Raw genomic sequence first — 17,100 nt, 5'->3', positions numbered from 1 at the left:
TGAGCAGCGGGTTCCCAGGGAGGTGTGGGGGGGTGAGCAGCGGGTTCCCAGGGAGGTGTGGGGGGTGAGCAGCGGGTTCCCAGGGAGGTGTGGGGTGGGGGAGGGGTGAGCAGCTCGGTACCAGGGAGGTGGGGGGTGAGCAATAGCAAGGTGGGTGGGCTTTCCTTCCTTGGAGATTTTCAACCCGGATTCCTCGGAGCTAGGCAGTGAGTGGCCAATTCGCAGGGCCTGTCTGCAGGATGCCCTCCACAGTCCCCACCTGTTCCTGGAACTAGCTGTCAGCTCATTTCTCATGGTTACCTTCTCCTATTGGACGATGGCACCTGAGCTCACGGAATTGCTCTCACTAGCTGAGTGGCTGCAGACAAACGCAAACACCACTGAGGCAGGATGAGGGGGCTTCACTGTAGCAAAAGCCTGTGGCTGTCTCAGGAAGCCATGGCACATCTGTGCCTCCAGGTGACACTGATTCAAGTCACATACACTCGCAAGGTAGGGTCCCCATGAATAGCACATGCTTTGAATCAGGAAAGCCACAACTGCAGAGCAGGTCCCTGGGGCAGGATTGCAGCTGGCCTCATGCTGCCCTGCGGTCTGCCCCCCACCATGTACACCATGGCACCTCCCCCCCCCCAGAGCTCCAAAGTCCTCGCCAAGAAGGAGCTGCTGTACGTGCCCCTCATTGGCTGGACGTGGTACTTCCTGGAGATCGTGTTCTGCAAGAGGAAGTGGGAGGAGGACCGGGACACGGTCATCGAGGGGCTGAGGCGCCTGGCTGACTACCCCGAGTACATGTGGGTGAGTGCTTGGTGGGCAGGGACTCCCGAGGGGCTGTCCTGGCTGGTGACAGCTGGCATTCGTCGCTTGCCCCTGTTCATTCCAGCAGCCCAGATCACGGTTGTCAGGCCCCAGGGGACCTCCTGCCTCTGGTGGTGCAGACCTGGGGGCTTCCCCAGGGAGGTGGGGTGTGGTTTCTGCCACCCCACCCACCACAAGACCCTCCCCAAGCCCGCAGGCCCCGCTCAGCCTGTGCCCTTGTCTTTTTCTACATCTTCCCTCTGGTCTGTTCTTGGAAGCCTGGCTCCTTATTTAGTACGTCTAATGCCCGTGCTGTCAGGGATGGACAGACCTTCTCCACCCTGCTCAGAGGCTGCTGCCCAGAGATGCTGTCAAGTTTCACTTCTTTCTGGAGACTTCTTTCAGGAAAGCTGGGCTGCATTCCATTGCAGCTGGAAGGCAGGGTGTAGCCCTAAAATAAAATTGCATTTCAAAGAACACCACGGCTTGTCACCAGAGTGGTTCTGTGTCTGATTCTACCAAGTCAGCAGCAAGTGCGTCGCTGTGGCTCAAGGCCGCCGGAGGCCTGGATCATGCTGAGCCTGACACTTCCGGGCTTCTGTTCCAGCTGCATGCCCTGGCATAACCCTCTTGCCCCCATGTTCCATGCCCTAGTTCCTCCTGTACTGTGAAGGGACGCGCTTTACGGAGACCAAGCACCGCGTCAGCATGGAAGTGGCTGCCTCCAAGGGGCTGCCCCCCCTCAAGCACCACCTGCTGCCTCGGACCAAGGGCTTCACCACCGCGGTCCAGTGCCTGCGGGGCACAGGTAGGCGCCCCAGGGCCGGATGCAGAGCCTGCCCGACACGGCCCTCAGGTCCCTTGAGCAATAAGCAGGGACTTGTTCAAAACAAGCGTGTTTCCTGTAAACACAGGACACCAAAGCATAAAGGGGAGAATGGAGTAGGTGGGTTAGCGGTTGTTGGTCTGCAGGTCACTTTCTGAGGTGATGAGATGCTAGGTAGTGGGAAACAATTAAAATAATAAGAACTTTAATAATAAAATAATAAGAAAACGTATGTGGTGGCAGACTTCACGCAGGAGGACAGAGCAGCAATGTGTCTAGTTAGTCCGAAAGGCTGGAGGGAAAGGGAGACAGTAGGGACCCTGGAGCCAGGCGGGGATCTGAGCCCACAGCCACAGTGGGGAGCAGGCTGCATGCTCTGTGGGTAGAGCTGCCCAGTCGCTGTCCCTTGGGCAGCAGCACCACCCTGCAGAGTCCCTGTCCATCCGCTCACCAACCTGTTTCTCTTCCTCAGTTGCAGCTGTCTATGACGTGACCCTGAACTTCAGAGGAAACAAGAACCCGTCTCTGCTAGGGATCCTCTACGGGAAGAAGTACGAGGCGGACATGTGTGTGAGGTGAGCCGGCTCCCGCCCCTGCTCCTGCCAGGAGCCCAGGCTGCACAAGCCGCAGGGCACATCACAGTGTCAGAACTCTGCAGCAGCCCTGTCCTACCTGAGCCAGAGGCCTTCCATAGGTCACGTCCAGGCCTGGGGGCTTCAGGCCATCCACTGGAGAACGTGGGACAAAGGGAGGAATAGAGGGGCCTGTGCGTCCCCAGCTGTGTCTGCCCTGGGCCAGCACAAGGCTCCTCTCCTGCCCCTCCCTCCACCCTTGGAAGCCCAGGCGGGTCTCTAGGAGTAAAGCTCCCTGACCCTCCCTGGTGTACTGCAGGTCTGGCCAGGGTCAGAGGTCTGGAGCCCCAGGTGCTGACCACTGACCTCCCGTGGAAGGGCGAGAGCCTGGTCTCCTCCCTGGTGGGCTATGGGGCCCCTGCAGAGCCTTCTGGTGGAGAGCACCTGGCCCCTGAAGACACCAGTCCAGGGAGGGCTTCAGCAGGGTCCAGGAAGGCAGGGCCTGTTCAGATGCCATGTTGAGTGTTAGGGCTTCAGAACACTGTGCCCAGCCCTGTCCTGTGAGGCTCAGGAAGGATGCTTCTTATCCCCATTCACAGAGCGCCCTGTGCCATCGCCACTCCTTGGTGGCCCCAGTCTCTCTGGCTCCTGAAGAGAAGGTGACCCACCCGAGCCCCGATTCGAGGCCTAGGTGTGTCTGAGTTAGCCACAGGTGTCGTCCCAGTGGGCCTCCTTATCTGTCTCTCCTCTGCGTGAGGGGGCAGGCGGGCCGGACGGTGCTCTGCCTCTTCTCCTTGGTGGCCCCTGGCCTTCCCCAGCCTGGTGCTCTCCTGGTTCCTGTTGGCTGTCCAGCCTTTTCTGATGGGTTCGTCCTGGTCCACCTGGGAGGTGGCACCTGCTGCCTTCATGTTAGCGAGTTTATAAAAAAATGCCAACAGCTCTTGTGTCCACACTGTGGGAAGTTCCCAGGGACAACTCGTGACCTGTACAACAGGCTCGATGACTTTCCTGGCAGTTGGCAGGCTAAGCAGAGGTTAGGGTCTCGTTGCACCCTGGGGGTGCACAAGGGGTGCGAGCCGGGCTCTCCTCCTTGTATTGCTAATCTCTGGCACAGGTATAGTAGTTCACCTGGGGCGCTGGTCAGTTCCCGTGGCCAGGTGCTCGTCAGCTTTGTGTCACTGTACAAGTACCTGAGGTCATCACCTTATAAAAAGGAAAGGCTCAGCTCGGCTGCACCTCAGTCTTCACCCACAACTGGTGGGCCGCTGTTCCAGCCTGTGGGGAGGCAGCGCCTCGTGGCAGGAGCCCGCGGCAGAGCAGAACCTCACCTCGTGGCCCCACGGCCCCCTGTGAGGCAGGGCCCCGTGACCAAGTTCCGCCCACAGCCCCCCGTGAGGTTCCCACCTCCCGACAGCCTCCCTGCAGTCCACACCTTGACAGCTGGGTCTTTGGGCGACACTCGAGACCCAAGCCCTAGCTCTAGGCTGGCGCCCAGACGAGGGTTGAGCCTTGGTGACTCTGTCACCCTCGCAAGGAGCCTGGGGGATAAGAGGCAGAGACTGTCTGGGCAGCTGCCCAGGGCCAGAGCTGCTCAGTCGCCCCTCCAGGGCTCAGCCTGGAGAGGCCGCCTCGGTCTGCCCATTGCCCTTCGCGGGGTCTGTTCTGCCGTCCCACTTCAACAGCTGGGTCCTGAGAGCCCCGGGGCTCAGTGGGCTTGTCCTGGCCATGTCGTCCTTCAGAGCAGCTCCATCTAGCGGTCCAGCGTCCCCGCCATGCATGGCCCAGGTCTTCATGCCATGGCCTTCCGCCTCCCTCTCACCCCACAGGGGCTGAAGTCCGGGAGCTGTGGCCGGACCTGGCTGGTCATTGCAGTGACCCTGAGGGCCTCTGTTCTCTCTGCTTTCTGCTTTTCACTGTTAGTTTGAAGCTACGATACGGCTGATTTGGCCCCCGTTAAGTCCACTGAGCCTGGTTGGCTCTCAGGGCAGCTGACCTGCCCCACCTGCGGCTTCAGTGCTGCTCTTCCTTAGCCAGGTGAGCATGCAAAGCTACGGCGGAGTTGAGCAGAGGTACAGCTGCCCCCCTGCGAGTGACGCGGGTCATCTCCTCTGCTGCCCTTCTGTGTGCAAGGACTTGTGCGCCTTCCCAGACGGAGGGGGAGCCAGTCCTGGGGCAGAGGCTGTTGCACCTCCTGCCTGTGCCCTGGTGAGATAGGTGTGGCCCCTCCCACGGGCCACTGCTCCTCCTGCTGATGAACACAGAAGTACTGAACCGTCTTAATGGGATCTTAGTGACTTGTACTTTCTGTTTATTCAACGTCCAACTTACTTTCGACATAGGAGCTGTGGTATGTCACATGTGGAAATTTCTCCAGTTATTGTCAGGCTTCACCTGCGTACCCCTCTTCCCCTGCAAACGGCCCCCAGGGCTGGCGACGCAGGAGTAGATTTGGATGCAGCAGGTCAAGACTTCATCTGAAGCAGCTGTTGGGAGGCTAGTTTAAAGCTGCTCCGTTTTTTCCTTTCCACATTTGAAGCAAGTAGGTTCCCCTTGTGAAGAAGTGACCTTCTTTCCCTAATGAAAGATGTTTTCACTCAAAGAACGAGCACGTTACTGGGCACAGTGGCGCATGCCTGCAATCCCAGCAGCTCGGGAAGCTGAGGCAGGAGGATTGAAAGTTCAAAGTTAGCCTCAGCAACTTACCAAGACCTTAACAACTCAGTGAGACTCTGTCTCTAAATAGAACATAGAAAAGGTCTGGGGACATGGCTTAGTGCACCTGGGTTCAATTCCCAGTACCAAAAAAAGGCGGGGAATGGGGGGGCTTGTTGGAAGACCCAGCCTCCCAGGTTAATGTGAGGTGGCCTTCACAGGGGACGGGCTCATGCTCTGTGGCTGGGTCACTTGTGGTTGTCCCCAAGCCTAGAGGCATCCCTCAGCCTCTCTGGGTGCCCAGCAGAGTCAAGACTGCAGTGGACTTACAGTGTGTGCCTAAGAACCGGCGTCCCCTGTCACTCACTCTGCTCTTGGTCCCAATGAAACAGGAGGTTCCCGGTGGAGGAGATCCCTCAGGATGAGAAGGGGGCAGCGCAGTGGCTCCACAGGCTGTACCAGGAGAAGGTAAGGACATCCGCTCCCCTGGGCCCCATCTCCTGGGCAGGTGTCGGGCTGGCGAGGAAGGGCAGCCAGCGGCACAGAGCACACGCTCCTCACGGGCTTCTGGTCCTCCTCTTTTTTCTTCCCTTTTCCTCAACTTCTGAGATGTTAACTAGAGGAAAAGGAGAAGGACGACATCACGCGCACGTAAGCATGCTGAGACTGTCTCATCACACCTGTTCTTTGTACGTAAAACAAATTCTAGGTACGGAACAGACACTCAAGTCCTGGATGAGATACAGACAATGCTTGAAGGCTCTTATGGGAACCACCCATGTCCTGTTCCCATCCCCCACAGCGCCTCCCCCATACCCGCTTCCCATGCACTTTGAGCACACAGTACCTGGGATGTTGGGTCTCCATTCTCAATGTGCTCGGTAGTCACTAGAGAAATTCCTGGAGCCTTTGAAAAACAACATCTTAAATGCCCTGATAGGTTCTTAAGAAAGTAACGGAAAATCTCTGGGGACCCAAAAGGGACACAGAACTGAACACCAGGGTGACCAGCCCACACACCATGTTACAACCTGGCTGCAGCATCTCCTCTGACTTCCGTGCCCTCAGCCTGGGCGTGGGACTTGTGCCAACAGGCAGCTCTGGAAGCATAAAAAGTGATTCCAAGAGAATCCCCTGAAGTTTCTGAGAGAAAGTTGCACTGGAGGAGCACGACCCAAGCCACGCTGTCTAGCTTCGCACGGAGGAGACTCCGCAGAGATGAGCTCCTCACTCCAGTCCAGGCACTGGGGGAGCCAGACCTCCTCCAGCCCAGCAGGCTGGAAAGCCACAACCTCGACAGAGACTGATGGGCGAGCAGGGAGCAGCCCACCCAGGAGGAGGGTGTTCAAAATGAGAAGCACAAGAAAGAAGGGAAGGGGGAGGACGGGACCTGGGAAAGGAGGGGAAGGGCCATGGGAAGGCCTGAGAGCAAGCAGAGGAACGGCAAGTGGCCAGAGAGGGCAGCCACAGGACGGGCGTGGGCCGTGCCCAGGCTCCCCATGCCGAGCACGCACATGTGCACACATTTACATGTTCGTTATGTGCAGATGCACGATAGAGCAAACCCAGAGAAATGACAAAAATGACGGCAGGAATTATTTAAACAGAAACTAAAGCTACAGAAAAGCCAGTGAGATACACCAAAAGCATTTTCCGTAGGAATATTAATGAAGTAGCAAACCTTAGGCAAGAGCAGTTAATGAGATTGTGGACTGAACAGGAATGTAAAAGGAGAGCAGGGAGGAGTGAGGTGGACTCTGTGCTGTGTGCTTGGGAACTTGGAGAGAGCACATCATTTCTGTCAACCTCTCTTTATGATAAAAATGCTCCTCAACACAGTTAAGGCCAAATATGATAGCTACAGCGAGCATCATCCTGAATGGGTGGAGATCGGAAGTCCACAGTTTGCCCTAAGGCCTGGGACGAGGCAAGAAGGCCCACCCTCACCGCCCTACCCAGCTTGGCCCGAGCACTTAGTCAGGAGAAGGAAAGAAGGGCCATCACAGTGGAGAGGAGGGAGCCTACCCCATTTGCAGATGGTGTGATCTCATGAAGAGAAAAGCCTAAAGACACTATCAAAACCGTTAAGATTGATAAATTCAGTAAAGGTACAGGATACAAGATCAACGTACAGAAATCAGTATTGCTTCTATGCACCAAAAACGAACTAACTGAAAAAGAAATCCCAAGAGCAGCCCAGTTTACAACAAATAAAGCCTAGGAATACACTTAACCAAGGAGGTGAAGAATCACTACAATGAAAACTATAGAACATTTATGAAAGAAATTAGAGACGTACACCAAAAACTAGAGACGTTCAATGTTCATGGGCTGGAGAATCAAGGTTCCTGTGGGGCCACAGCCCAAGCCAGCAAGATCAAGGTGGGGGCTGCAATGCCTTACTGACTTCAAAGCACCCTTCAGAGTCCCAGGGACCCAGACAGCATGGTCCAGGAATCTCACGGGCCCTAGGCCAGCAGAACAGGACAGGGAGCCCAGGAATAAGTCCCCGTGTTTTAGCGCCCTCACCGCAGGCCTCCCCTCGGAAGAACTTACATTGGAGCAAGGATGTTCTCGCCAATGAGTGGTCATGGCAAAGCGTTCTCCTCATATGGAAGACTAAAAGCAGACCCCTGTCACCACACACCAACTCAGAGCAGGTTGAAGGCCTCAGTGTGAGCCTCGAAACTGAAACTGCTACAGGAAAATACAGGGAATGTGACCTGAGCGTGTCCGTGGTTTGGACATAAGCCCAGAAGCCCAGGCACCAAAGGCAAAGTTTGACAATGGGATTCCATTCAACTAAAAAGTTTCTGGACAGCAGAGGAAACAGTCAGCAGAGTGAAGACATAACCCAGAGGGTGGGAGAAAATGTATTCCAGCTATTACCTGAGAAGGATCAATAATCCACAATACTGTCATTCAAGCAGTTGAGTACTAGGAAAAGAATCCAGTTTAAAAATGGGCAAATGATCTGAAAGGATGTGTTTCAAGAGAAGGTCTGCAAACGACCAACAGTACATGAAAACATGCTCAGCATCACTAATGACCGGGAAGCGCAGATCAAACCACAGTGGCATCTCGCTCTAGTTAGGACAGCTCTTGTCAACAAGACCGAAGACAAGCCTGTTGTTGAGGATGTGGAGAGGGGACGCTCATACACTGTTGGTGGCAACATAAATGGTACAGTTGTTATGGAGAACAGTACGAAGAGTCCTCGGAAAACTAGGCATAGGGTGGTGGGCAGCTCAGTTGCAGGGGCATCCTAGAACACATGAGGCCCAGGTTCCACGGCCAGTCCACGAGGCAGGGAGGAATGGGGGGACTTGAAATGGCGCCACGCAGCCTCACACCCACCCCTGGGAAAGGGAGACACCTGCACCCCTGGTCTATCACAGTGCTCATCAAGTAGCCAAGATATGGGGTGGACCTAGGTGTTCCTCAGTGGATGTACCCAATATGACACTACTCACCCTAAAAACTGTTACAACCCTCATTTGAGTAACAGAGATGGAACTTGAGGACAGGGTATTGGTTGAAAAAAGTCAGGCATAGTAGGACAAATACCATGTGTTCTCACTCAGATGTGAGCTCAAACAGAAAGCTCAGAGGTTGAGAGTTCTGAGATGCTAGGGAGGCAGGGGATAAGGAGGGTGGAGAGAGGATGCGCGCAGATGGATAAGAGACACCCTACCACCAGCACAGCAGTGATTAATTATGTGTTTCACAGTCAATAGTAGAAAGGGTTTTGACTATTCCCACCATGAAGAAATGCTAAGTGTTTGAGTGACGGATGGGCATTTCCTGAGCTGGCCATCACACACTGCAGGCATGTACTGAGACCTCACTCCGCGGCCCATAACCATGTGCACTCATCACGTGTCCTCCAAAATGTGAGGGCCAAGTGTGGGCCCCTAAAGCAGCGTGATTCTCACAAGAAGAAAAGACAAATGGAAACAGTGTGTCCTGCATCCTGTAGCTGCACGGCTGTGTCTGTCTGGTTACACCAAGTGCTAAGAAAAGTGCCTCTGGTCTCAGGTCACAATTTGAAATTCTGGAACTCCTAAGTGGAGTGACGCTTGCCAGCAGCAGTACTGGTCAGCAGGAAATTAGAAACAGCCCAGAAGTTCATTATCAGGAACAGTCACGTCGTGTTCGTCTGTCCGTTTGATGTGACATGATAGTTAAAATGAGTGAACTACATGTGCTGTCAGCACAGCTGGGTCTTGGGAATGTGCCTGTGGGAAAGCAGGCTGCGGGATGCTCGCAGCGTGTCCAGCTCCCAGGACTCTGTGGAACCTGCAGGCCGTGCCGGGCACCTCTGTTCATGCACACAGTGCATGGCGACGCGGGTGAGCCGGGCGCAGCCCTGTCCTCCCCCTCTGGCATCTGTTGTCTAGAATAAGCTGAGGCCAGTGCAAGTGGGAGTTTCGACAAGGGACCCGGGCTTGGGTTTCACGTCACCTGCAGTTTTCCCAGAAGTTGTGATGCACAGTGACAGCACCTCAGTTGACTCTCAAGTCCTTGTTTTGAGGTTTGCATCAAGGACAGTGCACCACAGAGGACACAGAATCCGTGGCAGTCTTTTGTTTCTTTCTTCTTTGTCGCTGCTGTTTCTGAGGTCCATCCTGAGTGACAGACTCGGCTCCTGCCTGTAGGAGCCGGGAGGCTCCACGTGCAGCGGTGTCCATTCGAGTGGCTCCTTTTCCTGTCTGTGAATGTTGAGGCCATTTGTACTCTAACAAGAACAGTGCCAGGCGGATATGTGTGTCCAGCACAGCTGCTCCTGGCCATGCAGGGCCTCCACGAGCGGCGGGAATGGGCACAGCTGCAAGCCCGTGTTGGTTACCCCGCCCCCCCATTTTCTATACCACAAAATGCAACAGAATAAAATCGAATGCGAATTGAAAACAAAACTGAAAATGAAAAGGAAATAAAGTGTATGGCGTCACACTCCCCAGGCAATTACTGACATGCGCTACATCTCTCTAAATCCAGGACTACACACGCTCATAGTCATGCGTATTCTATAATTTCGAGGGCATCGTCTGGCACTTTAACCTCTTCTGTCAAAATACTAACACTGCCACACGTGTGTCCCCTTCTGGATGTGGAGCTACCTGGCGGTGTGTGCTGGCGGCAGGGACCTGTTGTGGCAGACCTGCAGCTTGTCCCCCAGCCGAGCTCTGGGTACAGTGAGCCCCCGATGTCACTGTGGAGAGAGCCTGGACAGTGTTGTTGGTGGAGCAGCTGTGGCCAGCTGCACCTGCATGCCACCAGCTCCTACCTCCTCCACCCTTTCCATTAGCAGAGGACGCCTCTCTGCTAACCAGGGCCTTTCAGGGGCAGGCACCCCATGGTGATAGTGCAAGACGTTCCAGGTCCAGGACCCCAGCAGGTCCCGACAGCTGCCACACCTCTCCCTTGGAGCGGCGGCCCTGCAGGGCGTGCCCCATCCCAGCCAGCCCCCTGCTGGTCGTCCTGTGGGGCAGCCTCTCTGGCTTGGCAGGCTGCTTCCTGGCAGCTTCCCGGTCAGAGGGCTGCGTGGTTTCTAGGACCACCGTGGTGCCATCGCTCGGCAGGACACCAGAGTCAGCTCTCGCTGTGGACAGTCCTCCTGCCTGAGCGCAGCGCGGGGCGAGCCTGACCCCGTTCTCTCCCTGCTTCCAGGATGCGCTGCAGGAGATGTACAAGCAGAAGGGCGTGTTTCCCGGGGAGCAGATCCGGCCTGCCCGGCGGCCGTGGACCCTGCTGAACTTCCTGTGCTGGGCCACCGTCCTCCTGTCCCCGCTCCTCAGCTTCGCCTTGGGCGTCTTTGCCAGTGGATCCCCTCTCCTGATCCTGACCTTCCTGGGGTTTGTGGGAGCAGGTAATGAGCACTAGGGTAACAGCCCACCGTGTGGGAGTGTCCCCGCCTGCCGGCTTCGGTGCCCAGGACTGGACGACTCATCCTGGTGGCCCTGTGGGGCTGTGGCTCTCGCCCCGAAGCTGCAGGGTCAAGGAGGTCACGGGGCCATGTCCTCGGCCCACCGCTGCCGTACTTGCACTGAAACTGTCTGGTGAGGACACCGTTGAGATGTCCCCAGTCACTGTGTCTGCATTCAGGCCCCTGGGGGGTGGCTGGGCTGGTGGCCTGAAGGTCCACACAGGACATTCTCATTACTCAGCCACCTCTTGAGCTTTAGTGGTCCTCCTGGTGTGCCTGTCCTGATTACATCGCCAGGTGCCTGCTGGACTTGGCCTGGCTGGCAAATGGACACCCACTGTGCATGTGCCCCTGTGGACTGTCCCTGCAAATGGATGGGCTTCTGTGGAGGGACAGTGTCCACCTGCAGGGCCCCTCCGCTGCCAGGCCCACTTCCCTAGACGGGCTCCTGGCGTGCCCTGCTTCTCCTTCAGGACAGTGGGGGGGTCCTGAGAGGTGACTGGCCTCTGCCATGGGACAGCACATTCACTTGGGACCGCCCTCAGGGGACAGGGGATGTGGCTGGTTTCATCTGAGCATCCTGCTTGTCCATCTCACCTGCTGGGGTTTTGTAAGGCCAGTCTGTTCCCGCCTCTTAGGCCCTGCTCAGAGCAGCCAAGGCTCGTACACGGGCAGGCCGGGCACCACGCAAGGGCAGGCTGGCACCATGCAAGGGCAGGCCGGGCACCACGCAGGGGCAGGCCGGGCACCACGCAAGGGCAGGCCGGCACCACGCAGGTCGGCTGCCCCTGCCCCTGTGGGAGAAATGCCTCAGCTCTTGCCTGTGGCAGTGCAGCCCAGACCCTGCCTGCCCCCGGTGGCAGCCCAGCTCCGAGCTCACGGAGAAGCCCAAGCCCCCTCCGGTGGCCTCCCTGGATGGGGCAGGAGAGAGGGCAGAGGAGGGAGCCCAAGCCTCGCGGCTCAGTGCAGAGCTCAGCCTGACCTCTTCTTTCTCTCTCCTGTTTTTCAAGCTTCCTTTGGAGTCCGCAGACTGATAGGAGTGACTGAAATAGAGAAAGGCTCCAGCTACGGAAACCAAGAGTTTAAGAAAAAGGAATAATTAATGGCTGTGATTGAACGCACATAACCCGACGTGGTATCAAATTAACTCAATTAAAAACAGAACAACACACACAGAGCGAGGGGAAAGAGACACTTAGAAACTATTTTTCTTATTAACTGGTGACTAATATTAACAAATAAAACTTGAGCCAAGAGCAAAGCACTCAGAAGGCCTGCGGTGAAGGCGTGCGCTCCCAGCTCCCACGTGCAGGACCCTCCCGAATCCCGGGCAGAAGCAGCTCCTCCCGGGAGCCCCTCAGGGCTGGCAGGATGGAGGAGGCCCCTGGTGTGCTCCTCAGACTCCACCTCCAAGAGGGGCCTGGGCTGCTCTCTTCTTAAACTTTGGTCGAGGTTTTGGTTTTTATCAGTCATCTCGGGAACCTACCCTGGCCCTCTTTTGCGCCCCCAGACACTGGCTCTTAAAGAACTTTCTGCTGTCCTCCCAGCGTGGGTTGACGGGCCCCAGCCCCCAGAGCTCACTCATCCCACTCGCTTTGCACCTTGGCTTCTGGGTGGTGGGAGGGCCCCAAAGAGAAAGTCCTTTCTGTGATAAGCACATACTGAATGTAAATCAGACTGATTCTGAGCAGGTCCCATGGTTGTCCTGCCTCCCCTGGGCCGGCTGTGTTCTCCAGCACCGTCTGCCCCTCCTCCTTAACCTGTGTGGAAATGCCTTCCAGCTCTTTTTAAAGTGAGTGGGCTCCTGACAGCTCCAGGGAATGCGGCATTCTCCTGTTCCCAGAGCTGTATTGTCCTGTCCCGTTCTTGTCTTCATGGCCACCAGGCTCTGCCCCCTGTACCGGGGCTGGGCTAGAGGGTCATGCAGGGCCCACAGATTAAGAGCCAGCCCTGTGGGGGCTTGGAAGGAGGCCGTCCTCTAAAGGCACGTGGCGACAGCTGATGCCCACCTGTGGGCTGACTTGATCTCACTAGCTGGCCTCTGGCTGGCCTTCCTGATGGAAGCCAGGGTGGGGCCTCCCTCCCCTCCACGAGGGGCTACCCTGTGTCCCGGGGAGGGCCTGCCTCTGTCCAGGCAGATGTCATCTCACCAGGCCTGTGCCCACAGTGCCCCGCCCCCACCTTGGTGACATCCCTGAGTGTCCCCACAGGACAGGGTGTTCTCACCGAGGTCCCCTGGGCCCACCGGGAATGCTTCCTCCTGCAGCACAGGTAATGCACGCTGGGCTTGGTGAGGGCAGCTGCTGGGTGGACAGGAGTGTGTCAAGCCCCTCCTGGCTTCCAGTGAACCCAGGCCTCCTTGGCTACTGTCCACCCTGTCCACCACCTGCATTGGGCTTTTGTCTTGAACCTTGAACTGGCTCTTTTAAAGTCACACTCCCTTCATTTTTTTAGCAAGGGGGGGTGGGGGAACGGGTGTTCTCTCTGATACATTGTAACCAGCATTCTGAACACAGGCAGAAATGGAGGAAAGGCCTGGAGAAGATACGGACTGAGTGAGAGTGACCGTGCCTCGGCCCTCAGTGCTGGGGGAGATTGGGCGAGGTGGTGCCTCCTCTCTAGGGGACGCTTCTGAGCCATGTGGTCTGTGTGGAAGGCAGAGGGGAGCCCCCGTGGGCGTGTGCGGGCTGGTGAGTGACAGGGAGTGGCACGTTCCTTGTGAGGATGGCGGGCAAACCAAGCAAGACAAGAGGAGACACTGAACCTCTTCCCTCGGCCTCACCCGTCTCTCCCGGCCTCCTCCTCTGCTCAGAGCCGGGTGCCCCTCTGGGTGGCCCCACCCTGAGGTTTCTTTTCTTCCCGTGCTGGCTGCTCCTCTCTCTGCCCCTGGTTAGGTCTGCATCTGTCACTAGTTCACTGACACCTAGGAAATCCCAAGGGAAAAAGGCCAAGGGCACTACATGCACGTCCATGCCCCAGGAATGCCAGTCTCCCGTTCTGCCATGAATCAATAGCTCTGGCTTCCCAGAGAGTCTCCCTCCCTTTGAAATCAATATGTAATGTAAATTCCGCCTTGAGTCCATGAGCGAGCCGTGAGGGATCCAGGCACAGGCTTTACCTCTGCCGTGGAGAGGCTGATGACCGCAGCCCAGCGTGCACATCTAATACGAGCCTTCTGAGAGCAATAAAAACTGCACCGTGAATGTTTGGGGGTTTGGGTATTGTTTTTTGAGGGTTCTGGATTTTGCTTTCCATTTGCTTCAGAAGGAAAGGGGAGGAGAGCCCCTTGATTTTAAATTAAATGAGTCTCTGCACGGTGCTTCTCTCTCTTCCTTCACGCTCTGCTTCTGAATCCAGTCGTTTCTGGTGTCATGTCCAAGTTCAGGCTGTGTTCGGGCAGAAGCAGTGCGACGGCCCTCAGACATTGTGCTGCTTGTGGTGTGGGGGAGCGCCCCAGGCCCCGAGTGGCTCATGTCCTCCGGGGCTACAGGTAGGGAGGTGCTGCCCGCTGCCCCCGTGGCTCATGGTGCTCCTCCAGGGCCCGGCACCTGGCCGGCTGAGCTGAGCCTGGGACGTGGTCTCATGGGCTGTCTGCTCAGGCCCAGGAGCAGGTGCCCTGGGGACTCCATCCTCAGCCTTCTGCTGCGGCCAGTGTGTGGAGCCGCCCCCACAAGCCAGCTCAGGCCGACTCTGATGCCGTGGGGAGCAGGGGGGAAGCGGCAGCTCTTTGGGCCTCTCTAGGGAGCTGTGTGGTGCCTGGCAGGTCACAGTGCCTTTGTGCAGCTGCCAGTGTCTAGGGACCTTGTGCTCTTCCCCAGGGGTTTTCTACTAGTGTCCTAACAGTGGTTGTCCCCAGGGCTCAGGGGGAGAAGCTGGGGACAGCTGAGTGGTCAGAAGGGAAGGCACTTCCTCCACGGGGACACTCTCTCCTCCCAGCAAAGGCCTTGAGGAGCTCTGAAAAGGCTTCTCACTGATAAGCCGCTAACCCAGAGAAGGGGGCCACACTGCTGCCTGTGCTTGGTGGTGGCTACCCAAGGCCCAGCCTGGTGAGGTGCTGTGAGGTCCCTGTCCTCAAGGAGCAGAGCTGGCTTGAGGAATTGAGCTCTGAATATATAAACCACTGAGCAACCCGACCAGCACCATAAAGCACTTTCTTATAAAAAACAATGCCGGTCATTACCACCGACCAGTTCTGAATCTGCCTGTCTGCCCCGTCCTCCCCTCTGCGCCGGCTGGAGAACCCCCCCCTGGCCCTGGTCTGTTCGGGGTGTTGCTGAGCACTGACGCTGAAGAAAAGGCAGTGGCCGGACCCAGCTGTGTGTCACGCTCTTGTGTCATTTACGAGATGTCAGGAGGCCACCGTGCCCCTGGGGACTACCAGCTAAATCTGATTCCTGGAGATGAATGTGGCTCTTTCTGCATGTTGCTTTGTCTCTGCCTGAGACCTTATAGGACAGGCCAAGTGACACCCTCCTAGCCTTGCTGACTGTCTTCTGGATCGTGCCACCCAGGCATACCTGCTGCTGCAGACCCCTCCCCGCTGGCCGGCTGCATGCGGTCCCTGCATGCATCTCTCGTGCTGAGCGGTGTGGCGTGGCAGATTCTGACCCTTCTACAGTGTGACGAGGCTCGGGGTTAAGACGGGGAGTCTGATGCACCCGCCTACCTTCTTTCTGGAAACGGCGTGTCCCTGGTCCCCGGGCCTGCCCTTTTCTCTAGTGGGCTGGCTCCCAAGCCCAAGGCAAGCCACCCCAGAGCAGCTTGGGCCTGGGGGGTACACCACTGATCTGGGCTTTGGCTTTATCCCAGAACACTGCTGGGGACTGCCCAGTGGGTACTGACACATGGGCTCCAGACTCTGTTGTATCAGGGCCAGGGACAGATTTTGGGTAAAATGTCACCCTGCGATCTGCTTGCTGGAGAGGGGAGGGCGTGTATGAGTGAGGTTTGTTACAAGCATTTGCGGCTTCGGGGGAAATGGCAGCATTCTCGTCACCTGCTCCGAGAGCACTCTTGGGAGCCCAGGAGGTCACCGGAGAAGCTGACGTGAGTCCGCCTGGGCAGCAGCCACACGGGCTCTTCACAGATGACGGGTTGTTGCAAATCGCTTTGTGCTGACAAGGTCACCTGGAGCTCTCTTTTCTCCTTAATTTTTCAGATTAACTTTTTGTTGCAGAAGTGTTTAGACAGCAATTGAACTGTGAATGAGATACTGAAATGCACTAAATTGTATTAAATTAAACTGGAGTTACTTGATCCAATGAAGACATGCATCTGCTCTAGTTGTATTTATTGTCTCAGAATTGTATGTTGTGACAATCAAATGTTCCTTGCCTCCATGCCAGGAGACGCCACTGGCTTCTTAATCCTGAGGATTGCCAGCAAGCGCGGACTCCACACGAACATCTCTGGAAAGCCACGCAGACCGCGACTGCAGTGCCGCGTGGCAGACGTGGGGGTTCTTTTTCTATCCTTGAAAAATTGCCATGCCCGACGTCATCGCCACTTTCAAAGGGATACATTGTATACAGGGTGCAAATGTATTATAGGGTGTTTCCTTTTGTATACTTCATTTTTACAAGTTTTGCTACTCACGAGCTTTGTGTAGTCGAGGAGAGGTATTTTGGTGTGTGGAAACTTGTCGGTCGGGGTGGGGGTGACTTAGACTTCATAGGGCCCGTGTCCCCAAGGACTGGCGGTGCTGTTCTGCAGGGCCGCATGGAAGGCTGCGTGAGCGGCACTCTGCTCTCGTGCGGTGGTATTTTCTGGATAAATGCTGCAGGCATCGTTCTTGTTTGTTAGAAATGCTGCTGTGAAGGAGAGAGAAAATGTCCACAATACAAGAGAAAGTGACTCTTGGCCTCCTTTCGTTTCTTTATTTCTGGTCTGCACAGATCTTTCTAGGGGGGAAGCAGAGGGCCACCGGGCGGTCCCTGTGCCCTGGCTCTGACCTGGGAGCCACACAGCTGAGGGCACTGCCCTGTCTCTCCCTGCTGCGCCGGTTGCTTTCTGGAAGGGAATCAAGGGTCACGTGGCAGAGAGCACCAGGATGCTCAGTGGCACGTGTGAGCTGAGAGACCCACCGTCCAGGCTGGGCTTTAAAGGCCATCAAGGATGAGGGGTTTTCCAGAGCAGGCGTTCAAATATTAAAAATTGATTTTTTGTAAAACCAAATTCTGTGGAGAAGACAAGGAAACCCCTTTTTCTTCTTTATTCAAAACCAAAATCTTATTTTAACTGAAAGCTACTCCAGGGTCTCATTTGTCCCCCCAAAATAACTCACACTGAAGGAATTGGGTGTCCTGCTCTTGGGAGCAGCCCCTTGA

At 56.2% G+C, this 17,100-nt stretch overlaps 1 protein-coding gene across 3 annotated transcripts in view; it reads left to right on the top strand.

Annotated features, from left to right (window-relative positions):
- Positions 1-16,628, top strand: part of Agpat3 (1-acylglycerol-3-phosphate O-acyltransferase 3) — a 77,959-nt gene extending 61,331 nt beyond the window's left edge. For all 3 annotated transcript variants that reach the window (XM_027929168.2, XM_027929166.2, XM_071614996.1), the window contains 6 exons: positions 637-798; positions 1,453-1,606; positions 2,097-2,199; positions 5,241-5,316; positions 10,519-10,717; positions 11,785-16,628. In XM_027929168.2, the coding sequence (XP_027784969.2) occupies positions 637-798; positions 1,453-1,606; positions 2,097-2,199; positions 5,241-5,316; positions 10,519-10,717; positions 11,785-11,873 (783 nt within the window). In that variant the 3' untranslated portion in view covers positions 11,874-16,628. The remainder of the gene's footprint in view (positions 1-636; positions 799-1,452; positions 1,607-2,096; positions 2,200-5,240; positions 5,317-10,518; positions 10,718-11,784) is intronic.
- The last annotated feature ends 472 nt before the right edge of the window (positions 16,629-17,100 follow it).

Source organism: Marmota flaviventris, chromosome 8 (genome assembly GCF_047511675.1).
Source record: "Marmota flaviventris isolate mMarFla1 chromosome 8, mMarFla1.hap1, whole genome shotgun sequence".
In the NCBI taxonomy this organism is placed as follows: domain Eukaryota; kingdom Metazoa; phylum Chordata; class Mammalia; order Rodentia; family Sciuridae; genus Marmota; species Marmota flaviventris.
This window is presented reverse-complemented; position numbering and strand designations above follow the sequence as displayed.